Source organism: Mytilus galloprovincialis, chromosome 6 (genome assembly GCF_965363235.1).
Source record: "Mytilus galloprovincialis chromosome 6, xbMytGall1.hap1.1, whole genome shotgun sequence".
Taxonomy (NCBI): Eukaryota; Metazoa; Mollusca; class Bivalvia; order Mytilida; family Mytilidae; genus Mytilus; species Mytilus galloprovincialis.
Window position 1 is genome coordinate 30,544,363 of NC_134843.1, and position 26,747 is coordinate 30,571,109.

A 26,747-nucleotide genomic window follows, 5' to 3' on the forward strand; every position below is an offset into this window, starting at 1 on the left:
ATATAGAATTAAAACTAGTTCATTCTGTGACGCCTTCCTTAATTTATAGCGTTTCAAGGCGTCATTATAATTTGGACTACATTAAAGCTACAAAATTTCACAGATATGTAGTTTAGAGAGTTAAACTGTATCAACCATTGATGTTAAATACTTTAAGTTTTCCATCAACAGATGTTTCAATATTTCTGTTTGAGCAAAATTTAATCATATAAACACTTCAGTCTTAGTTTAGATCATTTCATTGTCGTGATTATTTGTTCAGGTATAATTAAATCTTAATGCTAAGCATTCGGAAAATTGGAGACTTCTAGGCAATTCTGTCTTTGATAAAAAGTGGATTCTTACAATTAAGAGTCAAACTAGTATTGGGTTCTTAACGTTTTATCGTTTTATCATATTCTTTCGAAGTTTTTGAACCAGGTTCAATCCACCATTTTCTACATTTGAAAATGCCCGTACCAAGTCAGAAATATGACAGTTGTTGTCCATTCGATTGATGTGTTTTCTCGTTTGATTAGGTACTTTCCGATTTAATTTTCCTCGGAGTTCAGTATGTTTGTGATTTTACTTTTTGCACTTGTTAATGTTGTCTTTAGCGCTCAATTGTGTAAGACCCCTTTGCATCTCTGTATGGCGTGAGATAACATATAGGTTCTTCTTAACACATTGGCGGATCCAGGGGAGGGGGGGGTTCCCCTTTTTTAAATGGCTGGATCCGCCACTGTTAACACCCTAATGGTGTGAGCTAACGAATCGTTTCTTCTGCACCTCTGTATGGTGTGAGCTAACAAAATGGTTCTTCCGAACTTCTGTATGGTGTGAGCTAACAAGATGGTTCTTCTGAACCTCTGTATAGTGTGAGCTAACAAGATGGTTCTTCTGAACCTCTGTATGGTGTGAGCTAACAAGATGGTTCTTCTGAACCTCTGTATGGTGTGATCTAACAAGATGGTTCTTCTGAACCTCTGTATGCTGTGATCTAACAAAAAGGTTCTTCTGAACCTCTGTATGGTGTGAACTAATAAAAAGGTCAAGAAAGGTTCTTTTGAACCATGAATGGTATGTGCTAATGTAAAGGTTCTTCTAAACTTCTGTATGATTTGAGCTTACAAATGGCTCTTTTGAACCTCGGTATGATGTGAGCTAACAAAAAGGTCCTTCTAATCTTCGGTATGATGTGAGCCAACAGAAGGTTCAGAAAGGTTTTTCTGAGCCTCTGTATAAGATGAGCTAAAGAAAAACACCGCTGTATAGTGTTAGGTAATAAAAAGGTTCTTATGAACCTTTGTATGGTGTGAGCTAACACAAAAGACCTTCTGAACCTCTGTATGGTGTGAGCTAACAAAAAAGTTCTATGTGACATGTGTTTGAAATGTGTTAACAAACAAGTTCGTTTAAACTATTATTTTGTGTGACCTAATATAACGATTCCGCCAAACATCTGTTTGGAGTGATGTTTGCTTTATCGTTGAAGAGTATATTAAGCACTGAAGTGGTTTGTATGTTTGCCTCTACACAAATAGGTCATAGATCGTTGAAAAATACCATACCGAAGTAGACTGTTAAATTGTTGATACCATCGTGAATGACAGTCTAGCGATACCGATCAAGTTGTGGTAAAACAAAACAAAATATACAAGGTTACTGTCAATTAACGTACAAAATCAACAGTTTGCAAAGTCGATGACTTTGACATATATGGAAAATTATAAATAAAAAAAATGATTATAAAACTCAAGGTCAACTTATGTATATTTAACCTAATGTTACTGAAAATTAGAATAAGAGGCTTTGAATTAATGAAACATCAACAGCCCATGTCAATGTACTCTAGCCCAGTCATAGTTGTGTGTTTGACAACACGTAAGTATGTAGCTGTGATGTAAAAGTGCGTTAAATCTCGGTTTCAGATATAAACAAGTGATTATCAATTGATTACCCAACAAATCTGACCTTGATCCATAAACTTGCAAGATAAACACATCGATGTAGGGCAAGTAGTCAAATTATGCCTAACAGACAGTAATTCAAATTCGAATCAATCTATTATTACAGACATCCTTTCTTTTGTCAAAGATTGTATACTAGTATATCTGTAGACACACTTTTTTGTGTTCACGTCGCTGTCCAAAAGGAAAAGTACCACATTATATAAAAAAAAACTGCCTTTAATATAATGATAAATAAACTCATCATATATACCAGGATTGAAATTTAAAATTTGCGCCAGACACTCGTTTCGTCTACAAAAGACTCATCAGTGACGATCGAATCAAACGGATAAAAGAATTTTGCAGCTTTATAAAGGATACTATAACAGCATTATTGGCCTTCCGTATATCATACGAGCAAAGGTCAGGTAAGTGGTCCAAGGACGAATATAGTCCCCAGTGTAAACAGTGTGTAAATTGTATGTTTTATTTGATACACTTTCCCAATTTATTTCTTGATATTAAATGCATGAAATATTAAGTAGGGGGATGTATTTACATGATAAAAAAAATTTGGGGGCTGAATCTTTATGTTAAGTAGTGATTTGGTCCAGTTCAAAAAGGTCAAATTTTATCACGTCTGAAGCTGTCAAACTGAATTTTACACCCCCTTAACACAGAATTGTCAATATTTTGAGTTAGAGCTGGTAGAAGTTTCTATAATTTTGATATTATTTGTCTCACTGGTAGTACACTACACTGTAAAAATCTTTTTAAGAAAGAGCAGGTGCGATTTTTTTAATTTGAATTTATTGTCTAAAAGAAATGCACTACCAAATAACTGTGTTCTCGGGCCAAGTGTCAGAGCCCGACAGAAACCTTGAACTTGTAGCTTCTAATATTGTTAAGACAGCAATCAATTATGACTAGAGACATTTAAATCATTTTCAAGTCACTTTTATCCAATATACAACAATTTAAAAATCTATATCTTGAGAAAGATTTTTCTGTAGTTAGGAGTGAAACTTCGCTTAATTTCAAAATTGTTCAATTAAATGCGCCTTAATGTTCCGACTTGACATAACCTGAACTTGACCTGTTATTATTTATGCCAATTCATCAAAAAAATATGCCAGTCTTCTGAAAAAGTATGACAGAAACCTTTGTATGAAAACTTATTAAAGACACATTAATACAAATTTTGTGTATTTGTTATCGTTTAAAATTTTGTCTTGTAACTATGTGTTCTTTATCCCATATGTTTGCCATGTAGTTTTAAAATAGAACAACTTTATCACCATTATATAACACCTGTATAGACCTTCATTGCGGCCTTGAACCTATCCATCTATCTATATTTGTATATCACGAAGTTCATTTATCAAATAACTTAAGTTTACTCACACACCATTGGTGATATTAGTTTAAGATTAAGACCAATAATGTCGGTCAATTTACATTTCTCAAGAGTAAGATTATTAACTCACTGTAGAGTGACATTATAATTTTATTTCTTTTAATTTCTTTTGTACGATCTTGTATGCATCGACATTAAACAGTGTTTTTTAGCTCACCTGGCCTAAAAGGCCATGTGAGCTTTTCTCATCACTTGGCGTCCGTCGTCGTCGTCGTCGTCGTCTGTCGTCGTTAACAATTTTTCAAACATCTTCTCCTCTGAAACTACTGAATGGATTTGAATGAAACTTAAAATGATTGTTCCTTAGATTATCCTGCACAAAGTGTGTGCTTCGATTTTTGATCCGTCAAAAAACATGGCCGCCGTTACTTAAATAGAACATAGGGGTCAAATGCAGTTTTTGGCTTATATCTCAAAAACGGAAGCATTTAGAGCAAATCTAACATGGGGGTAAAAATGTTCATTAGGTCAAGATCCATCAGCCCAGAAATTTTCAGATGAATCAAACAAACCATTGTTGGGTTGCTGCCACTTAATTTGTAATTTTAAGGAAATTTTGCAGTTTTTGGTCATTATCTTGAATATTATTATAGATGAAGATAAACTGTAAACAGCAAAGTAAGATCTACAAATAGGTTAATATGACCAAAATTGTCAATTGACCCCTTAAGGGGTAAATGTCCTTTAATGACAATTTTTCACAATTTGTTCATCATATTTGCTAACTTTAAAAAATCTTCTCCTCTGAAACTACTGAATGGATTTGGATGAAACTTAGCATGATAGTTCCTTAGATTATCCTGCACAAAGTGTGTGCTTCGATTTTTGATCCGTTAAAAAACATGGCCGCCCTTACTTTAAATAGAACATAGGGGTCAAATGCAGTTTTTGGCTTATATATCAAAAACGAAAGCATTTAGAGCAAATCTGACATGGGGTAAAAATGTTCATTAGGTCAAGATCTATCAGCCCTGAAATTTTCAGACGAATCAAACAAACCATTGTTGGGTTGCTGCCACTTAATTTGTAATTTTAAGGAAATTTTGCAGTTTTTGGTCATTATCTTGAATATTATTATAGATGAAGATAAACTGTAAACAGCAAAAATGATCAGCAAAGTAAGATCTACAAATAGGTTAATATGACCAAAATTGTCAATTGACCCCTTAAGGGGTAAATGTCCTTTAATGACAATTTTTCACAATTTGTTCATCATATTTGCTAACTTTAAAAAATCTTCTCCTCTGAAACTACTGAATGGATTTGGATGAAACTTAGCATGATAGTTCCTTAGATTATCCTGCACAAAGTGTGTGCTTCGATTTTTGATCCGTCAAAAAACATGGCCGCCCTTACTTTAAATAGAACATAGGGGTAAGTTTTTGTGTTTTGGTCTGTTTTTCTTATACTATATGCAATAGGTCTTCTAAAATTGGTGTATAGAATGATTGTAAGGTGTACATGTCTAGCTGACAGGTGTCATCTAACCTTGACCTCATTTTCATAATTCAGTGGTCAAAGTTAACTTTTTTAGTTTTGGTCTATTTTTTTAATACTTTATGCATTAGGTCAACTATATTTGGTGTATGAAAATATTTTATGATCTATATGTCGGTTACGCAGGTTTTATTTGAACTTGACCTCATTTTCACAGTCCATTGCTAAGTTTTAAGTGTTTGTGTTTTGGTCTCATTTTCTTTATTTATAAACAGTAAGTCATATATATTTGTAATATTGAAGAATTGTTAGCTGTACATGTTTGCCTGGCATGGTTCAATATGTTCAATAAGGCATTGTTTACCAGGTGAGCGATTCAGGCTCTTGAGAGCCTCTTGTTTTTAAACCAGTCGAATGAAATTGAGAATGGAAAAAGAGACAAGAACCCGACCATATAACAGACAACAGCATTTCATCAGCACCATCTTTGTTATCCTGTCGTACAGTACAATTTCCGTCAATTCAAAGTCAAAGGTCAAGGACGAACGATTTCTTATTTTTCAAGATGTAAGCAAATAAAAATCTTATGATCGAACTAATTACGTCAGTGCAAACACAAATAATTTGTTTGTCGGTGTTGTGTTGCTTTGGGAGCAATTGGGAGCAAAGTCCTTGGGCTCTTCAAATATGACTACAGATGAAATTATATTCGAAATATAGGTTCACTGCATATGTAGCCCGCTCATTTTTTTTTTTGCAAAGTTATAACTACTTGAGCAATTATTAACTAGAGGCTCTAAAGAGCCTGTGTCGCTCACCTTGGTCTATGTGAATATTAAACAAAGGACAAATGACAAAATTGTGTTTGGTGATGGTGATGTGTTTGTAGATCTTACTTTACTAAATATTCTTGCTGCTTACAATTATCTCTGTCTATAATAAACTTGGCCCAGTAGTTTTAGTGGAAAATGTTAGTGAAAATTTAAAATTTTATGAAAATTGTGAAAAATTGACTATTAAAGGCAATAACTCCTTAAGGGGTCAATTGACCATTTTGGTCATGTTGACTTATTTTTAGGTCATTATTGCTGTTTACAGTTTATCTCTAGCTATAATAATATTCAAAATAATAACAAAAAACGGCAGAATTTCCTTTAAATTACCAATTCAGGGGCAGCAACCCAACAACGGGTTGTCCGATTCATCTGAAAATTTGAGGGCAGATAGATCTTAACCTTGTAAACAATTTCACCTCGCCAAATTTGCTCTAAATGCTTTGGTTTTTGAGTTATAAGCCAAAAACTGCATTTTACCCCTATGTTCTATGTTTAGCCGTGGCGGCCATCTTGGTTGGTTGGCCGGGTCACCGGACACATTTTTTAAACAAGATACCCTAAAGATGATTGTGGCCAAGTTTGGATTAATTTGGCCCAGTAGTTTCAGAGGAGAAGATTTTTGTAAAAGATTACTAAGATTTACGAAAAATGGTTAAAAATTGACTATAAAGGGCAATAACTCCTAAAGGGGTCAACTGACCATTTCGGTCATTTGACTTATTTGTAAATCTAACTTTGCTGAACATTATTGCTGTTTACAGTTTATCTCTATCTTTAATAATATTGAAGATAATAACCAAAAACAGCAAAATTTCCTTAAAATTACCAATTAAGGGGCAGCAACCCATCAACGGGTTGTCCGATTCATCTGAAAATTTGAGGGCAGATAGATCCTGACCTGATAAACAATTTTACCCCTGTCAGATTTGCTCTAAATGCTTTGATTTTGAGTTATAAGCCAAAAACTGCATTTTACCCCTATGTTCTATTTTTAGCCATGGCGGCCATCTTGGTTGGTTGGCCGGGTCTCCGGACACATTCTTAAAACTAGATACCCCAATGATGATTGTGGCCAAGTTTGGTTTAATTTGACCCAGTAGTTTCAGAGGAGAAGATTTTTGTAAAAGTTAACGACGACGGACGACGGACGCCAAGTGATGAGAAAAACTCACTTGGCCCTGTGGGCCAGGTGAGCTAAAAATAAACATGAATCAAATTTATTCGTTCCTAGTGTGTTAATTTACGTTTTTGATTGAGTTAAGCCTGCCAATTGATATTTTATCGTGTGTTTTTCTATGTTGTGATGTTATGGTATTGTTTCAGAAAAAATGTTTGTACCTGTCCTAAGTCAGGAATCTGATGTACAGTAGTTGTCGTTTGTTTATGTCATTTACACGTGTTTCTCGTTTCTCGTTTTTTATATAGATTAGACAGTTGGTTTTCCCGTTTGAATGGTTTTACACTAGTAATTTTGTGGCCCTTTATAGCTTGTTGTTCTATGTGAGCCAAGGCTCCGTGTTGAAGGCCGTACATTGACCTATAATGGTTTACTTTTATAAATTGTTATTTGGATGGAGAGTTGTCTCATTGGCACTCACACCACATCTTCCTATTATATCTATAGCAAAAAAGTTCCATATTTGCAAATGGCGGCAATTCAATGCAACTGTAAAAGTTTCCATAGATGACTGTTCCATGATAATGTACATGAATACCAGTTTAAAATGAGGGAGACAAAAAAAAAAGGGGGGATAAAATGAAGAGATGTGGTATGATTGCCAATGAAACAACTATCCACCATCCTTGTGCGGCGATTTCTGAAAACGGGTTAATATATAATTTTCTTTTGTTAATATTGTTTTACTCTTAGGTGAATTTGTTTTGAATGGTGTAAACAATATGAACTTACGTTTTCTGTGACTTATTTGTTCTCCATTTTTCACTTCGTATGACCCATTCATGCCATTCATTTTGATATTTGTTTAGGTTGTACAGTCTTCTTTCTGAAACAAAACAAGAAAGAACTTGAAGTTTGACTCATCTCCATTTCTGAACAATATAAAGATAAGAAAATGTGGTTTGCACAGTGGTCTTATAACATAGCTTTGATATTATATTGTCTGAACAAGGAAACGGCAATTCTAATAAATGCAATTCGCTTGTAAGGACTATTTCATTGGACGTTGACAATTTTTTAAAGGGTTAGATACCACGTTTTACTAGTGCGTAACTAAGAAAGCGGCCATTTTGAATTCCGATATTTTTTTTGGTATTCAATTTCTTAAAAGATGAACAAGAAGTCCGCGTTTTGGGCTTCAAAATCATCCTTTTTCAATATTGAAACCGTTGAGAGGCGAACGAAAACTATAAATACCTGAGTCCTCTCGGTGTAGTGCTTATGTTTGACATCGGGAGTATACATATGACGTCGCATTGTTACGGTACCAAAGACGATGCAACAAGTTCGCGGACTTTTTTCATTTATGGAATTTAAGCCAAAATATTTATTTTGATTTGTGGCATGATTATGGAGATCACTGTTTTGTATTTTAATCTTGGCTTTTGTAAAACTTGATTTTACTGTCGCAAATATCCGTTTCCTGGCTCCGATACGCGTCGCTAGATATTACTAATACAATTTGGGACAGTAAAATCTATGATTTACGAAGTTCAAGCTTAAAATACAATACAGTTTTCAGTTTTCTCCAAAGTTTACAAAAATAGAGGTAAATCAAGACGTCATGACGTCATGCCCCCACACTTGTATCTTCCAACGATATGTTTACCTTCTTGCTGCCGGAGTGATACATGTATCTACATCGACTGTACCGGAAGGAAACATGTATGCTCACATTGTTATGGCCCCGCAACGAAGAAATGCCTTCATATATTGGGCTGATTTTTGGTATGTGAGTTAACCATGATGAGTTACAGATCAAGTTTAAGTTTCGTTCCGCTCAGCTAATTTTTGCCAAAATTACGGGTTTTGGACTTTGATAAATTGTTGAAAATCATAGTTCTACGGACTTTTTGTCTAAACGCCTTCAGATATTAGGCTGATTTTTGGTATGTATGTTAACTATGATGAGTTACAGATCAAGTTTAAGTTTCGTTCCGCTCTGCTAATTTTTGCTGAAATTAAGGGCTTTGGACTTTGATAAATTGTTGAAAATCACAGTTATACAGACTTTTTCTAAACTCTTTTTTAGAGATTGGTATGCGAGTCAACCATGATGAGTTACAGATAAAGTTTAAGTTTCATTCCGCTCTGCTAATTTTTGCCGAAATTATGGGCTATGGACTTTGATAAGTTGTTGAAAATGACAATTATACAGACTTTTTTTTCTAAACGCTTTCAGGTATTGGGCTGATTTTTGGTATGTGAGTTACTCACAATGAGTAACAGATCAAGTTTAAGTTTCGTTCCACCCTGCTAATTTTTGTAAAAATTAAGGGTTTACAACTTTGAAAATTTTATACAGACTTTTTTCTATCTGCCTCCGGATTTTGAGCTGATTTTTGATATGTGAGACTACCATCATGTTTGTGTCCACATGTGTTATTGACAATGCAGATTTTTCAACTTTTTGAGACGGGGACATTCGTGTCGCTTTGACACATCTAGTTAATTTATTTTCATCACTGTATTTGTTTTTAAAAAATATAGACAATTATACAGAGTAAAATTTTTCTTCAATTGGTAATGTTATTTTATTATATCTTGAAATCACAGAAGATGGCGTATTTCACGGCAAACGATATGTTAACTATATATGTTAACGGCAGCAACAGATAATAGCAAAGCTAAATGTTTGTTTGGCTTTAATCTGTTCTTCTTTTTTTAAGGTTCAGCGTTTATTAACATGTTTCAGTATATATATTTTTACATAAATGTGGCTGTTTTATTTTATAGAATAGACCAGACTGCATCGAATATGTTTAGTTGAGACTTATCAAGACTAATTAGAAAAGCATGCTGTATTCGCTCCTCCAACAAAAAGTCGAAGAAGTTTTAGAAGTCGGAGAAAGACATTATGACCCCCTTCAAAGAAAACCAAAGATTGATCAAATTGAATAACATTTTAAGACGGGGTGAACTTATATATTCCGTTGAAATGCATTGATAAAGTCATTACTAGTGACAAGAAATACACGTAACGGATTGATTAATATGTTTTGTATTACCCTAAAGACTGCCAATTTTATAAACATCGGTACGTGTAAACTCAATAGCACTCATATACTACCGAATTTAAATGTTTAAATACACGCAGCTTTTCAGTATACATGATAAATAAGACCGCTGCAAATATATTGAAAAATCAATTATTAAATGATATGAGCAAATTAGCCCTAATACAGATAAATCATACCACTTTTTCTTTTATATGGGGTTGATCGTCAAACAATAATGATATTATGTGTAGGTATAAAAATTAGATGTGGCACGATTGTCAATGCCACAAATATCCATAGATGACGTATTGCTTGCTTGTGTACACTTGCATACAATAGTATACAATTACAAAAATCCAGCAATTGGATTCAATAAGAAAATTATTAATATCCAGAATGTGAAACCTTTTTGAAGCAGCACCATGCTATCATCATAAGTGTTCTCGAGTCTATGTTGTTTTTCATTATAGCAAGAAAATCCTTGTCAAATATGTATCGAATTAAAATATGAAAGGCAGTATATGTCAGCAAAAGGTACCCTTAAGTTCAAGTGATTTAGTTTCTTAAAATTTTCATTCTTTTTTTTTCTTACGCCAGTCATATGTTGCATCCTGTTTTTGGCAAATTATAGTGTTAAAACATTTGATTTTTCTACTCTTTACACAAGTATTCCACATTCCAAACTAAAAGACAAATTGAAAAAGTTGGTATTGCTATGGTTCGTAAAAAAGAATGGCCAACGTAGATACAAGTATCTTGTCTTAGGGAGGGATAAATCCTACTCTGTAAAGGATCACTGTGATTCGAACAAAAAATTCTGTGAAACTGATATTATCAAGATGCTTGATTTCTTGATTGACAACATATTTGTTACGTTCGGAGAACGTGTTCTTCAACAGACTGTCGGCATTCCAATGGGAACAAACTGTGCCCCTCTACTTGACGACTTGTTTCTTTATTATTTTGAGGCTGACTTCATGCAGGAACTTCTTAGGAAGAAAGATAAGAAGTTAGCAATATCCTTTAACTTTACGTTTCGCTATATAGATGATGTTCTTTCACTAAATAATTCAAAATTTGGTGACTATGTGGAACGCATCTATCCAATCGAGCTAGAGATAAAGGATACTACAGTTAAGTCGGTCTCATATCTTGACTTACATCTAGAAATTGACAATGAGGGTCGGGTGAAAACGAAACTTTACGAGAAAAGAGATGATTTCAGCTGTCCAATTGTGAACTTTCCATTTCTAAGTAGCAACATTCCAGCAGCACCTGCATACGGGGTATATATCTCCCAATTGAAACGATATTCCCGTGCTTGCATTTCCTATCATGATTTTCTTGATAGAGGGTTGCTGCTCACAAGGAAGCTATTAAACCAAGAGTTCCAAATGGTGAAGTTGAAATCATCCCTTCGTAAATTTTAGGGACGCCATCACGAGTTGGTTGACCGTAATGGAATAACCGTTTCACAAATGATATCGGATATGTTCCTCACGTCGTAACTACAATCCCCTTCCCTTTCATGAATGTGACCTACCGAATTAGACTATTTACCGGATTTGTTATCACGTAAGCAACACGACGGGTGCCACATGTAGAGCAGGATCTGTTTACCCTTCCGGAGCACCTGAGATCATCCCTAGTTTTTTGGTGGGGTTCGTGTTGTTTATTCTTTAGTTTTCTATGTTGTGTCATGTGTGCTGTTGTTTGTTTGTCTTTTCATTTTTAGCCATGGCGTTGTCAGTTTGTTTTAGATTTATGAGTTTGACTGTCCCTTTGGTATCTTTCGTCCCTCTTTTATATTCATTTTAAATTGCTTCGCAAGATATATTGGCTGTTTTGCAAATGTGTATAAACGTTTATAATTACTATTACTTTAATTCATTACGAATGTCCTGCAATTTTCATCAGACACTTGCATATTTAGTTGTTTAAATCGAAATAATTAATTTTGATTTTCAAAGAAATCCACATAGTTTAAACGCAGATAGCGAAGAGGACCCCCCAAAATTAGCTGTCTTGAAAAAAGAAATATTCCCAATTCTGCATGCACAACATTGAAGCGGGATGATAGGACATATAATTTGTACAAGTACAAATAATAAGAAAAAGTTTATTTGAGTACACATTATTTGTACTACAGTTTGCTGATATGATTAAGAGTTGTACTATGCAAATAGCATGCATACACTTATATTGATTCGATTTTTTTGTAACAGTTTTAACTTGCGTCAGTTTTAAATACTAACATAATCAATATTATACATACAAAGGTAAAAGAACAATGAGAACAGAACACAAGCATTTATATATTCCAATTTGAGATAACTTTTATTTAAAGTGTAGGGTACAATTGTGATGAAGCTTAATAGTATAAAGCAAAAGATAAAAACTTCAAGAGGTATCCAGGTATAGTGAGGCCCTCATGGAGTGTCTAATTAACCACATATTCACAAATGTTTTGCCAATATGATCACAAAATATTATTTTAAAACACGATAATCAAATAATAAAAAAATACAGTCCTGGATTATCAAATAATTAAAAATATTTGGTCTGGTAATCAAATAATCACAATAAAAGCGGCAAAGTAATCACATAATCAAAATCCCTATTAGGAGGCTCTATAGTAATTAGCAGCTTTTACTCACCTTGCGCAACAAGTAGAATCGGTTTCCAGATAATTTTAGGTAATTTAATGCCGATTTAAAGTTGCTAATTACACTGTTGTCCGAATATGTCTCCGTTTTCTTAAATAACATATGTGATATAAAAAAATTCTGGAAACGCGATTTTTCACCGAAATGCTTTTAATATCTAAATGTGACCGTATCTGAATACATTTAAGGTAAATTATGGTAAACGTTGTGTCTTTTATACTGTTATCTTCCACATTCCTGATAGGGAGGGCAATACACACCGATAACAAATGATAGGGGTATTTATAAAAAAAAGTTTGTTGATAGTGAACTTTTTTTCCAAATACAAAACAATGTTATAATGTCTAGCAGGTTGTTAACAAAGTTTTAATAGACAAATTATGACAAATAAATAAAAAAAATATAGCATATCCATTCAAATTTGCGGCAGTGTACGTATTTTTAATGATATGATTTGAATCCAATTGTATTATAGTCCCTCAATTTTTTTCATATTTACAACGAACAAATGTATATTTATTCAGGAAAGTGGAATGCTCTTTATTGTGTAGTTGGTTTTGATATTTATGGCGGGTAGGTAAACTAGTTGTTCTTCAGATTTCGGGAGAGCAGTTTTTTTTTACAAATAATCTGGGATCAACTTTGATAATTTTCAAGAAGTGACTTTTCTTTTATCAATTTAAACTTTTTTAAGGCAAGATTACCTCTACTTGTTTTAAAATTCCAAACATGATTACAGATTTTAATCATATATTCGAGTATACGTCAAACGATTTAACTGATACTTTGACAAGATCTGTGTGAATAGTATCACGTTATACAAAGTTATCAACAAAATACCGAGACAAATATCAATTTGACTGCTTGTATATCTAATTTGTTTTACCGATTATATTGATATGGGCAAACCCTTTATCTATATTTCATGATTATTTCAAATATCAATGAAGTATTCTAATTATTATAGAACAAACTTAAAATTGAATTAAAATCATGGGATTACAAATTTACAGCATTCTTACTTATGGAACGCCATAGCTGTCTTCCGTTGTTCATATTTAGTACATGCTGTGATCATTTAATTATTTTCAGCGTTTTTTTCTCATAATGATCAGTAGAATAATCCTTATATTGTGCAGATCTGGTATTATATTCAGCACTTTAATCAATATTCTTAGCAGTTTAGGATTTTTATCATTATGTTGAAATATTCAGTGGTAAAACACACTTTATAATCAGACGACATGTTGACAGTATGAAAATAAACCCGAAAAAATTGTCCGGCTTCTTATGTTTTCGGTTATTTTCGGAAGTCTACCACCACCACATAATGAAAAAAGCACTGAATATAATTGATTTATAACCACCTAGTATAATATTTTTTTGAACCAAACATAAAACATTTTGACCACTGATCATAAACTTTTTTAGTACAGAACATAATATTTATTTTACAGAACATAATGATCAGTCTACAGAGCATTATATTTATTTCACTCAACATAATGATAACAGTACTGATTATAAAGTGTGTTTGACCTCTGATATTTCGGTTTCTGTAGTCAACATAATGAGTAATCTACATAATATAAAAATATGTTGACAAGATATTTTCAAAAGTACTGAATATAAAGACAAATCTACTCAATAGAATAATTTACCTACTGAACATAAAGCCAAAAACTGCTAAGTATATTGATTAGAGTGCTAAATATAATACCAGATCTGCACAATATAATAATTATTCTACTGATCATTATGATGTTACTGCTCAACATAATTGTTATGCTACTGAACATAATGAAAAGGGCACTCATAATCGAGAAAAAAAAAACGCTGAAAATAATTAAATGATCACAGCATATACTAAATATGAACAACGGAAGACAGCTATGGCGTTCCATACTTACTTGATGCTTTCATGTTTGTTTGATGAACATAATACCCATTGAACACTGCACGAGCTTTACATTCAAATAGTTCAATCTATATCTAAATATTTCAACTTCAAAACAAATTGTATCTGAAGCAGCAAGGCGGGTGATATATATGTCTATAATTGTATACTATACGGACTCAAATATGTATTATTATTAGTGGAGAAGGGACTTATACCCCAGTTTTTTGTGAGTGAGGTGTGGTGTACAGTCTTTAGTTTTGTCTGCTTAATAGACTGTTTTTTTTCTGTTCGTCTTTTTTTAGTTTTTGGTTGGTTTGTTATAGTGATGTCAGTATTTCTTCAACTTTTGATTACTGTTATTGCCTCCAGCCAATCCCTAAGTCTCTGTATCTGCTCCAAATTGTACTTATCACCTACTTTTATATATTATAATTTTAAGAACAAAGTATATAAAGAAGGTTTTTGAAACCCTAAGACTCATGATGGTTTAAATACATAAACAATTATTTCGATGCACATGACCACGAATCTCGGTCATAAAACTTTAGTCAGTCTTTGGAGTGCCAAATGCGTGCTCGAAACAACAATTTCTGTGCTTTTATTGGCTGAATCTAAGTGTAAGTACCATACATACTTATGACCTGTATTCGTAATACAGCCACGTGAAATGTCAAGTTTTAGTATTTGTCATTGTTTTGTAAACTCGTACACTTTTTATACAAGTTATTGTTTATTTAGCAACAATTAAGAATTTCAAAGATGGCATACAGTCGAACAAAAAAGGACTTAAACTTGCTTTAACGGTTTTTGTTTATAAACATTTCCTAACCTTTTTACGATATTGCACTATTTCAGCCGCACATTTATTTTCACCTTGGCTAAAAAATGTCTGATCGTCCTTGTAACAATAAAATGATGCAATATTGGTTGATAATGTTATCGGTTATCACAGACACACATCATCTATCTGTATTAGATATTCAATTAAAAGCACGATGATTGAATCATTTGAAATACATGTATATACAAAATGATTCTATAACAAACAAAGGTACATACCGAAACCGTGTTTTATATATATGAAAACAGTTAGTGAAAACAATGTTCATCCTAAAGGATACTCGATCATACAAACTTGACCTTAGACTACTTTTGATGATATATCAATCTTATGTTACAAATACATGTATCTATGATGACAAAAATTCGAATATGTTGAATTTTGATAGGTACAAAAAACAAAAATGTATATTTCTATTCATTTTAATGAAATAGCAACCTCCCATCTAAAAAATGTATAAACAAATAAAATAATAATAATAATAATAATAAAAAAATCATTAAAGGTCAAAAGACGTTTATTTAATCGATCTGTTTTTAGCATTTTTAGGGGAACGGTATTAATTCCTTTGCCATAAAGATACATTTTTTTTAATTGATAGCTTCTTTCTGGTAAATAAATGTGAATATGTATGGTGACCGTCTTCTTTTTCTAATATCATTAAAAACCTAGTCTACCAGATTTTTGCGACTTGCAATCATGCAGCAAATACAATATTAAAAAAACCTAATAAATTAATTTTCACCTGTATAATTTTATAAGTGTGATTCATCCCCCAGCTTGGTAAAATATGTACAGTAGTTGCTGTATTTTGTTTTTCAATCAAAGTGTTCAAATATATTGACCAAGGTAGGGTTGAGTAACCTAGTTCCCGGAAAGTAAATACTACTTAAAATACCATTCCACCTTTCGTACAAAGTTCATTTTATATTAGCAAATGTTCTTTAATCCACAATATTGTTCTATCTACCGATGGTATGTTTACTTCACATACTCATTTCGTTCAAAAGTGATATTCTAGAAAAGAGAATTTATTTTGAGAAATTTCTGAAGTACTCATAGATCAAACTAGATTAATTTGTTGTTCATACAAATGTCCTTAGAATTTTGACTACGGAACAAAACATATACGACCTCTAACACAAATATACGTGAAAGTATAAAAAGGTAATGTTTGGTCGAATACTTACTAAATCAATATAAGTGTGTTGATTGGAAACTTCACTTATGATTTTTACCTCGCAGATTTATCATCGTGACCTTAACCGATTTATGTAAAGGTATGCAGAGTTGACTTTAAACTTGATAACAACCAATATGGTTGGCTAGGACATAGAAAAGAGACTGCGAAAATAACAAAGGGACATTAAAACAAAAAATTCCTAAAACAAACTGACAATGCAATGGTAAACAAAAAGAATCAACGGTATACAAAACGCAACGTAGAAAACCAAAGACTGAGCAATGCGAAGTCCAGGAAAAAAAACAGGGAAAGAGTCGACATCATGTGCTCCGGAAAGGCGAGCACATCTTGCTTGACATGACATTGTGTCTTTATCATTTTTGTTTTGATTATATAGGAAAAATCCTTTTGTCACGTTTTTCTTTTACAATATATTTTGAATCTTTGAATTTACTATTTTGGATATATTTCCTCCTGATGAGATAAAGATAAATTTATTTTATTAAAGTGTCACGTATAAATGTTACACAATAGTAAAATATTTACACAAGTACAACCTTGATCTTTTCGTAAAATTTCATAATTAAACGACGAGAAATACGATTTAAACGAAACGGTGTTATTTACGTACACTGAAACATACGGTAACACGTATACCAAAATGCCCTTTCATAATACCCTCAACAATTTATCAATAGTTTGAAGGTATTGTATTATTGTATAGATATAAAGCTGTACGGAAAGGACCCCCATTAACAATTGTCATACATGTACATGTTACATAACACCGTTTATCTATCATTTATCAAAATAAATAATTTAGTAGGTCAGTGTCAACATGTAGGCATGTACTGTCATGTATCATATCTTTGTTGGAAAAGGGAGGTACCATTGCTTTTTAGCTCACTGGGACTCGAAGGGCCCAATGTGAGCTTATTCCATTACTTGGCGTCCGTCGTCGTCTGTCGTCGTAAACTATTTAAAAATCTTCTCCTCTGAAACTACTGGGCCAAATACCTTCAAACTTTTCCTCAATGTTCCTTGTTCCTTGGTAGTATCTAGTTTATAAATTGTATCACATTTGTTGATCCATCGACAAACATGGCCGCCATGGCTAAAAATAGAACATATGGGTCAAATGCAGTTTTTGGCTTATATCTCAAAAACTTAAGCATTTAGAGCAAATCTGACATGGGGGTAAAATTGTTCAATTGGTCAATATCCATCAGCCCTGAAGTTTTCAGACGAATCAAATAACCCATCGTTGGGTTGCTGCCACTAAACTGGTAGTTTCATTGGAATTTTGCAGTTTTTTGTAATTATCTTGAGTATTATTATAGATAGATATAAACTGTAAAAGTTCAGTTAAATAATGTTCAGCAAAGTAAGATCTATAAAAAAGTTAATAAGACCATAATTGTCAATTGACCTTTAACAATAGTCTTTAAAGAAAATTTTATACAATTTGTTCATCAAGTTTTCTAACATTTAAAAATCTTCTCCTCTGAGTACAGGTGAGCGATTCAGGCTTTTGAGAGCCTCTTGTTTAGATAAGTTTATTTTGACTTTTTTTTACGTAAATTGTCAACCCTCCATTTTTTACACTCAAAACTCCTGTCCTGCCTTAAAAAATATCATCCAAGCCCCCTATATAAATCAAATTGTAGCTACCTAAGTAAAGGTGGCATTGCCATATGAAATGATAACTTTTAAAAAGCATGACTAGGCATATACATTTGCTGCTGTTGTATGTCATTTTAAAACTTAAACCTGTAAAATGCTTTTTAAAATCCAAGCTTTTATTTGGGTTAACGAACAGTTGGTATACACTTTACTTGTGACTGAACTCGAATATAGTAATGTTAGAGATAATAGAGAAATTGAGTACTTACAAAACTTGTTTTACCCATGTTTTTGTTCTAATTCTTGAAGCTCATGGTGGTTGTTTGTTTTAAATTTGTTCGACCATTTAGGCTGCAACCATTTGATTTTCTGGGGGGGGGGGGGTCTATGGTTTTTTTTTCTAGACAAAAACTTTGTTTTTCAGCCAAAAACAATCGAGAAGTCGAAAACAATTTTTTTCTTTCAATTTAGCATTACATATAGTGGCAGCTGAGGGTGAAACAAACAATTTTTTTTTCTCAGGATCAGAGACAAATTATTTTTTTCTCCCAAAACTGGAAACAAACTTTTTTTCCAAAAAAATCTATAGCCCCCCGCCCCCGAAAATCAAATGGTTGCTGCCTTAAAAAACACTATTTTTCTTTGACATGGAGACGCGCATTCAAGGAAGATCACATTATTCCTATGTATCTTTTTAGTTTTATAGTATTTTTATATGCCCTCTCATTTAAGTAGAAATAAGGAGATGTGGTATGAGTGCCAAAGAGATAACACTCCATCTAAGTAACAATGAGTAAAATTAAACAATTACAGGTCACAGTACCTTTAAGTTAGCTCACCCCAATTAGCAAGTTATATAAAGGGTCTCAGAATGACAAGTGTAAAACAATTCAAACATTCAAGCATTGAATTTCATATTTTATTTCAGCAATATAATATTTTCAGTATGCAGATTCCCTTTGTTTTTGCAAACAGCTTTCAATTTCATTCTCATTCATCCATGATTTTTCAAACCGAATTTATAGAAAACAAAATTACGTAGCTTAATTTATTCAATGAAGTTGTATGCACGTTTAAGGATGTTGGCTTGTCATATTTTTGAATTTTTGTCATATTTTCGAAGTTCTCTGGTTTTATCCATTAGAATGCCTTTAAAAAATTGCCAATGGAACCCAATTTTCTTTTTATAAATCTTTAACATGTATAATTATAAGTCATTTGTAAAAAGTCCTATAAAATTTTATTTATTTTTTAATAGTTTTTGAGAACTTTAACTGGTCAATAATAGAGCTATGAAAAATCAAGAGAGAACATTTTCCCGCCAAAATTTCAATGGCTAATATCTCGAAAACAAGCACATTGACCCCTTTATTTTTTTGCTTTTTTTATTCCTCAATCAATATCCTATTAATATATACTAGTTTTATGGAAAGCTATTTATTTTGAAACTGAGCAGCGAACTTCCTTAAAACGACTACTTATGCATATAGGCGTAATTGTATGCATATATAATGTTAAAACATCATTTAACTCACATTTAGGGATGTAAGGTTTGTATTTTGTGATGTATCTAGAGCTTTCGATAAAGTTTGGCATAAAGGACTTTTATTTAAACTTAAACAATCTGGCTTAAATGACCAGCTTTTATCTTGGATAGAAAGTTATCTTTCGGATCGTCAACAAAGGGTAGTTTCAGAAGGCTTTTCGTCAACTCTAAGAAGTATACATGCAGGTGTCCCCCAGGGATCAGTTTTGGGACCCTTTCTGTTTCTTATTTATATAAATGATATAGTAAATGACATTGCTAATGATATTAGACTTTTTGCAGATGACACCTCTTTATTTGTCATAGTAGATGATGATCATGCTGTAGCGGCTGCTTCTTTGACTGATGACTTGGATGTTATCTCAAATTGGGCAAAATCATGGGCTGTTCAATTTAATTCTAAGAAAACTAAAAATATTGTATTTACTAGAAGGGAAAGGGAGCATCCACCTGTATTTTTTGGGATAAATGGTGAAGAGGTTGAGAAAATAAATATTCACTGTCATCTTGGGATAACATTTCAGTCATCAGCTTCATGGCACACGCATATTGATATTATTTATAAAAAAGCATGCTCTCGTCTTTCTGTGCTTCGTCAAGTTAAACACTTATTAGATAGGAGTTCACTTATACGTATTTATTATGCTTTTATTAGACCTATATTAGAATATGGTGATGTTATTTGGGGCAATTGCTCCCAGCATGAGACTGAGCTTCTTGAAAATATTCAGATAGAAGCTGCTAGAATTATTACAGGATTACGACGAAATTCCTCCAGACAAAAACTTTATATTGAATTAGGTTTAGAAACTCTGGAGAATAGACGTAATAAACATAAGCTTATACTATTCTACAAAATATTAAATGGGATGACACCTGCATACTTATATGAGTTAGTTCAGCCATATCTTCCCAGACAAACCCCTTATACTTTGAGGAATGAAAATAACACTTTTCACCCGCCTCTTGCTAGAACTAGCTCTTATTTTAATAGTTTCATTCCTTCCACTATAAGACTTTGGAATAGTCTTCCTTCGAGTTTACAAAAATCACCAAGTTTGGGTATATTTAGAAGTGGACTAGATAAGTTTTATAGGACTGATGATATATTTAAACCTTTCAACTATGGGATAAGGAAACTAAATATAAGTCATTGTCAACTCAGAAATAATGCTAGCAACCTTAAATCTCATTTGTTTAATCAGTTCTTATCCGAGAACACTTTTTGCACAAACTGTAACCAACCTGTTGAGGATAACCAACATTTCTTTTTTATTTGCCCTAAGTATAATGATGTAAGACAGATCCTTCTTGATTCCATTTACTCCATTGTTGATAATGTTGACATAAATATTGAATTACTACTTTTTGGAAACAGATTATTTTCATATGATATGAATATTGCTATTTTTAAATCTGTTCAGAAATATATCAGTGACACTTAACGTTTAGTTTGAAACTTACTTTAATTTTTGTTTCATCTATTTTTATTTTGTATTTTTTTCTACACTCCAACATTAATTCATTTATTCCACTAAGCAAGCTTAGTGTCTCTTTTAAGCCATATATATATTTCAAATGACTTATAAAGGATATTTGCATGTTTCAAGGTACTTTAAATAACTGATGATTAATTGCCTATATATTTAAATATATTTTGCATTTAGTAAGTAACACTGTTAACATATATTTGCTCGTGTGTGCTCACAAGTAGCATGCATGTTCCACTATATTGCATTATTTTAAATACAGTTGTTGTGATTGAATTATACCTTGTACATGTAATATGGAGAGAGCTTTTATAGGCTGTGCCTGTTGCTCAATCCTTTTCATATCTTAATGAATAAAATATGTTTAAAAAAAAAAAAAAAAAAAAAAAAAAAAAAAAAAAAAAAAAAAAAAAAAAAAAAAAAAAACTCACATTTCCTTCCTTAAAAACCTTTTGTCTACTGTCAGTTGCAAAATCCTTAAAAATTATAGAAAACTCATTGTTTGAAAAGTACGTAATATATTTTACTGCCTTTTAAAAACTATTTGTGTCTTGTTAGGTGATTTAGATATTTCACTTTATAAAGTACACCGAGATGATAGGTAAATGTTGCTTCAATCTAAAGCAGTCAATGACTGAAAGTGTTTATTTACATATATATATATTTGTATAAGTTCCTACATTAAAACAGTCACACTGTGTCGCCAACTTGATTGATTGATTGTCGTTTGCTTAACATCTAGTGGTGGCAAGTATTTCATGTAGGACAATCACCAACTTAAACCATTTGAATAAAAGACTTAAAGAAACTGAGCATACCCGTAGTGGAATAATCATTTGTTTTATAGTATATGTAATACCACTGTAAATTTATGATATTTTTTATCTTTAACTTCTCTTATGGGGTGGTATGTGCTTTGCATTTTAATTTCTTTTTATTGAATACACGATAAGCCACAAATAGTTTTCTAAATGGGTTATGTTTCTAACTCTTGTACAGCCATACAGAAAATATATGAATCACCAGAGATGTTATGAATACATGTATATCAATGTGACAAAATAGATCACACATATACAATATTAGGTCAATGGCAGAAAAATATATAAACTTTTTTGTATGAGACTGAGAAACTGGGGTAGGTCGAGCTTCCCCAGTTTTGTGCCGAGTACAAAATAGTTTATATTTTTATGACATTGACCTATTAAATATTTTTTTGATACTGCAACTTAAATTAATGCATTGATAATAAACTATCTAAATTGGAACACAATTTTCAAATTTATTTTCATCTTTTAATAAACCCCTGACTGTGGAAAAAGTGTTCCATGATGAAATTGACATTGTACAAAATATAGCTGTGCTACTATATTTAGGAAATAAACACAACTAGTTGCAGTATAAATACTAATATCAAGCTTCAATAATAGACACGAGACTGTTCTTAAAGTCCACTTAGTATTGTTTAATATTTTATTTACTTTCAAAGACTTGTCATTTACGCAAGATTGTTTGATATATTTACCAAATCAGGCAATTGGTTTTTCACATTTTTATCTGTCGAAGGCTGTCAGTGCCCTGTAAATGTTTAATTTCTCTTTCTTTGGTCTGTTGTTGACATTTCAAGTGTCTCAGAGGCAATCATACCATTTATCCATATGTTTATATGAACTAGAAAATATAAAGGCTCCTTGTTGAAGACCGTACTGTGAACTATAATGGTTTTCTTTTACAAATTGTAACTTGATTATACCAAAGTCACATTTAATATGTGATTGTATCTTGAATCAATCACTTGCAACAACAAGTATGTCACCAGTTGTGTAATTTTAAGTAAGGAGATGTGGTTTTGTTGACAATGACACAACTATATAAACATACCAAATTATGTAGTGACCTTGAACAGCTATAATGAATATGGTCATAAAACTTTCGAGTTCGATTATTGATTGAATCGGAAATCAACCAATCAAATAACCAGATTTGATGTTTCGAGCACACATTTTGTACCCCGATGCTGAATAAAGTTTTATATGGTCCTTTGTCCAATTAAATAACGCATACAGAAAGCCATAAAAGTCCCCAACATGACAATATTTAAGAATTGAATGCTTCTTTTTGTAAATTTATTGGGGTGTAAAAGCGTTGACCGAAGTACATTTTGTATGAAGCGCGGAAGCGCTTTATTCTAAAAATGTACGCACAGTCAACGCTTTTACAACCCTATATAACCCAATGGTTAAGTAATCTTAATGAGGTATGTAAAAAATGAAAAGATATCGAGGACTTATAATATATAATCATAAATAAAATAAGGACAAACAACAAGTTCAACATGGGCAAATAAGACAGGATGACACCTAAAACTGATTCCACTTTCATGTTCAGGTCAACGCTCGTATTTGACATATAAATTGAACAGTCCACTTCACAAGGAACATGATACGGGTACTTAGCTTCATGTTTATTCGAACAAACATTTCATTTAATCCAAAAGTTAACCTACCCCAAAACATTTCTTTACTTTTTATCATTTCAGATTAACTTTTTGACAGTAGGATAAATAATTCTTTTATAGGCACTTTTAAAGGATACCTTAAAATTTAATCAATAATTGCTGTCTCCTTCAAAGTTTATAATATATACAATTTGACTTCAGTAGTTTGGAATCCTGTTTCAAAGTAAATATATTAGAATTTAAGATAAATCCTTTAAGTAAAGATGTACGTAATTCAGTCATTCATATACATTTGTTGTTATTTTAGTTTTAATAGGTCGCAATAACCAAGGAAAGTTTCTTTAGATTATAATGACCTTAAAAGCGATACCCTTTTTTTAATTTATACATTTTTAAAGTTAAACAAACATTAACAGCACACAAACATTATTAAGTCAATTTATTCATAAAATGATCAGCAGACAAACATTAAACCAAAATTAAGAAAAAATACCACTTGAAAACGTTTATTTCTACAAGTAAATTTGTTTGCATAGTAGTCTTGATGAAGAGCTAACCGGGTCCAATTTCGTGATAATTGCTGTAATTATTAGTGTAGGTACAAAAGTTTGTCCACAAGATAGACCAAGTTCTTGGCTGACTTTTTAGCAGTTAAGGAAAAATCTATCATGTCATTAAGTCTATTTATATTTCAGTAAAATAGCTAGATGCAAATAATAAAGGAGTCTATTATTATTAAGAGACAGTATATCATCAATATACCGAAAGGTGAAATTAAAAGACTGGGCTAATTTCTTTTCTCCTTTCTGTACAAGCCCTTGGATAAATTCTGCTTCATAGGAATATAAAAACAAATCTGCAAGTAGAGGAGCGAAATTGGTACCCATTGGGATTCCAATAGTCTGTTGGAAGACCAAACCTCCAAATTCGACAAATATGTTGTCAATTAAAAAGTCCAGCATGGCAGTGATATCCTCGTTGGTATATTTTTCCTTGACTCTGTATGATTTTTCACAAACGTTTTACTTAGTATGTGGAATAGTGGTACAAAGAGTTGAAAAATCAAAGGTTTTAATGTTGGTACAATGTTTTAATGATTGAGATTGTAAATTCACCAATAAGTAGGGGCATAACTTTAGTCTTGAATGCGCATAGATGATTAAAGGGCTATATATCTGACCTGTTGTCAAGTCCCTATGACTGAAATAACAAAATCACACACAATGTAGGCTAAAAATAGGGTAAGCGATATCAAGGAAAAAGGAAACGGATTTGAAAATACATAACAGCTTAAAAAAGATGACCTTTATTTAAGTTGATAGACATGACAAATATCTCTTTTTTGTTGATCTTGCATTGCTGCACATTTTCTTTATGCAGTTTCTCTCTATCTTTTTTAGTTTTTACCCAAAACACAAAAGAGCGTAAATAATGGGCAATTACTCCTAAGAAGAGTCTACTCACCAGTTTCTTTTTCATAACACATATTTCTATTCGCCTCCAAAGTACGATCTAGAAATAAGTCAACATGACCAAAGTTGACCCCTTAAGGAGTTATTGCCCTTTATAGTCAATTTTTCGTATATTTTTGCAATCTTTAACAAAATCTTCTCGACTTTTAAAATCTCTCTGGGTACATAGAATTAAACTTAGCTACAATTTTTAATCGGGTATTTTGATTGTAAAATGTATCCGATGACCACGTAGTTCAACTAACAAGACCACCACCATGTTTGAAATAAAAGTAGAAGGTTTCTTGGTTGGTTGGCTAGGTCACTGGACACACTTTTAAACTAGATACCATAATAATGATTTTGGCCATGTTTGGTTAAATTTAGCCCAGTAGTTTCGGAGGAGAAGATTTTTTTTAAAAGTTAACGACGACGGACGACCGACGACGGATGACAGACGACGACGGACGCCAAATGATGAGAAAAGCTCACTTGGCCCTTTCGGGCCAGGTGAGCTAAAAAGGATGACCTGCTTTAAGTTTAACAATACTGGGCCAAATTAAACCAAACTTGGCCTCAATCATTATTAGGGTATCTAATACTAGTTGCATTTCGTAAATATAACTATGTACATGTAGTCATTAATTATTGGACAAAACATCGATGAAGGACACCAAACAGACATGTTGATATAAGAATTTGAAAAAGCCTCGACACAGCCCAGCATGAACTACGAGTACTTAAGTCTGAATTATACCAGTTAGTGGCTATAAAGTAAAACACTATGTTGGATTGACTCATTCCTATGCTACCGCTAGCACAGAGTCATGATAAGCTTGACAAAATCAACAGTTCTGGTTCACCGTTGATACTGAAGTATCTAAAGGCACTATACTGTGTCCTCTGTTTTTAGTCTACAAATAATGATATCTGGGATAATCGGATGTTTGGCAAAATTGTTAAATAAAGTATCATTATCGTCATAAAAAAAGAACAAATTTATACGTTACTTTAGCATGATTGAATATAAACGCATAAAGATGTTAATGTTTTTTAAATATTTTTTTAAAGAAGAATTAAGCAGTATGATATTCAAAACACTACGGACAGATAAATTTTTAGAAACCATAGGACAAGACTACAGCTACATGTAGCTTGAAAAAGGCATTTTATCAATCGTACAATGTATATCCATGTATTGTTTTCCGGCCAGTTTGTTTTCAAATCGTTTTGTATATATTTTTATATATAAGTCTTGGAGAGCATCTGGTAATACTTTCTAGACGTTAATACCAACTATGTACTTCGGTGTCGGTAAGAAAGGCTTTGTTAAACGCATGATTTGGTCAAGCGTAAGGTAAAGATAAATGTATGCAACTTTCTATGTCTAGTTTCCAAGTTCCCATATCTGTTGTTTAATCCCGTTGCAAATGTTTGCACCTGTCCTAAGTCAGGAATCTGATTTACAGTAGTTGTCGTTTGTTTATGTAATTTATACGTGTTTCTCGTTTCTCGTTTTTTATATAGATTAGACCGTTGGTTTCCCCTTTTGAATGGTTTTACACTAGTAATTTTGGGGCCCTTTATAGCTTGTTGTTCTGTGTGAGCCAAAGCTCCGTGTTGAAGGCCGTACATTGACCTATAATGGTTTACTTTTATTAATTGTTATTTGGATGGAGAGTTGTCTCATTGACACTATCACCACATCTTCCTATATCTATTGATTGTCCCATCGGGTTTCTATAACGCCTTCCTCATTATACTAGGGACGATAAAAGGAAAATCACCATTG

General features: G+C 32.4%; 1 protein-coding gene across 3 annotated transcripts in view; it reads right to left on the reverse strand.

Annotated features, from left to right (window-relative positions):
• The window catches only part of LOC143079343 (electroneutral sodium bicarbonate exchanger 1-like), a 50,609-nt gene that overhangs the window by 21,459 nt on the left and 2,403 nt on the right, over positions 1 to 26,747 (reverse strand). Inside the window, exons 1-2 of one of the 3 annotated variants that reach the window (XM_076254599.1) lie at positions 12,455 to 12,659; positions 7,531 to 7,624 (exon numbers count right to left, since the gene is read on the reverse strand). In XM_076254599.1, the coding sequence (XP_076110714.1) occupies positions 7,531 to 7,591 (61 nt within the window). In that variant the 5' untranslated portion in view covers positions 7,592 to 7,624; positions 12,455 to 12,659. Of the gene's footprint in view, positions 1 to 7,530; positions 7,625 to 12,454; positions 12,660 to 26,747 lie in introns of those variants that run through there. The other 2 variants (XM_076254602.1, XM_076254600.1) reach the window with 2 other exon arrangements.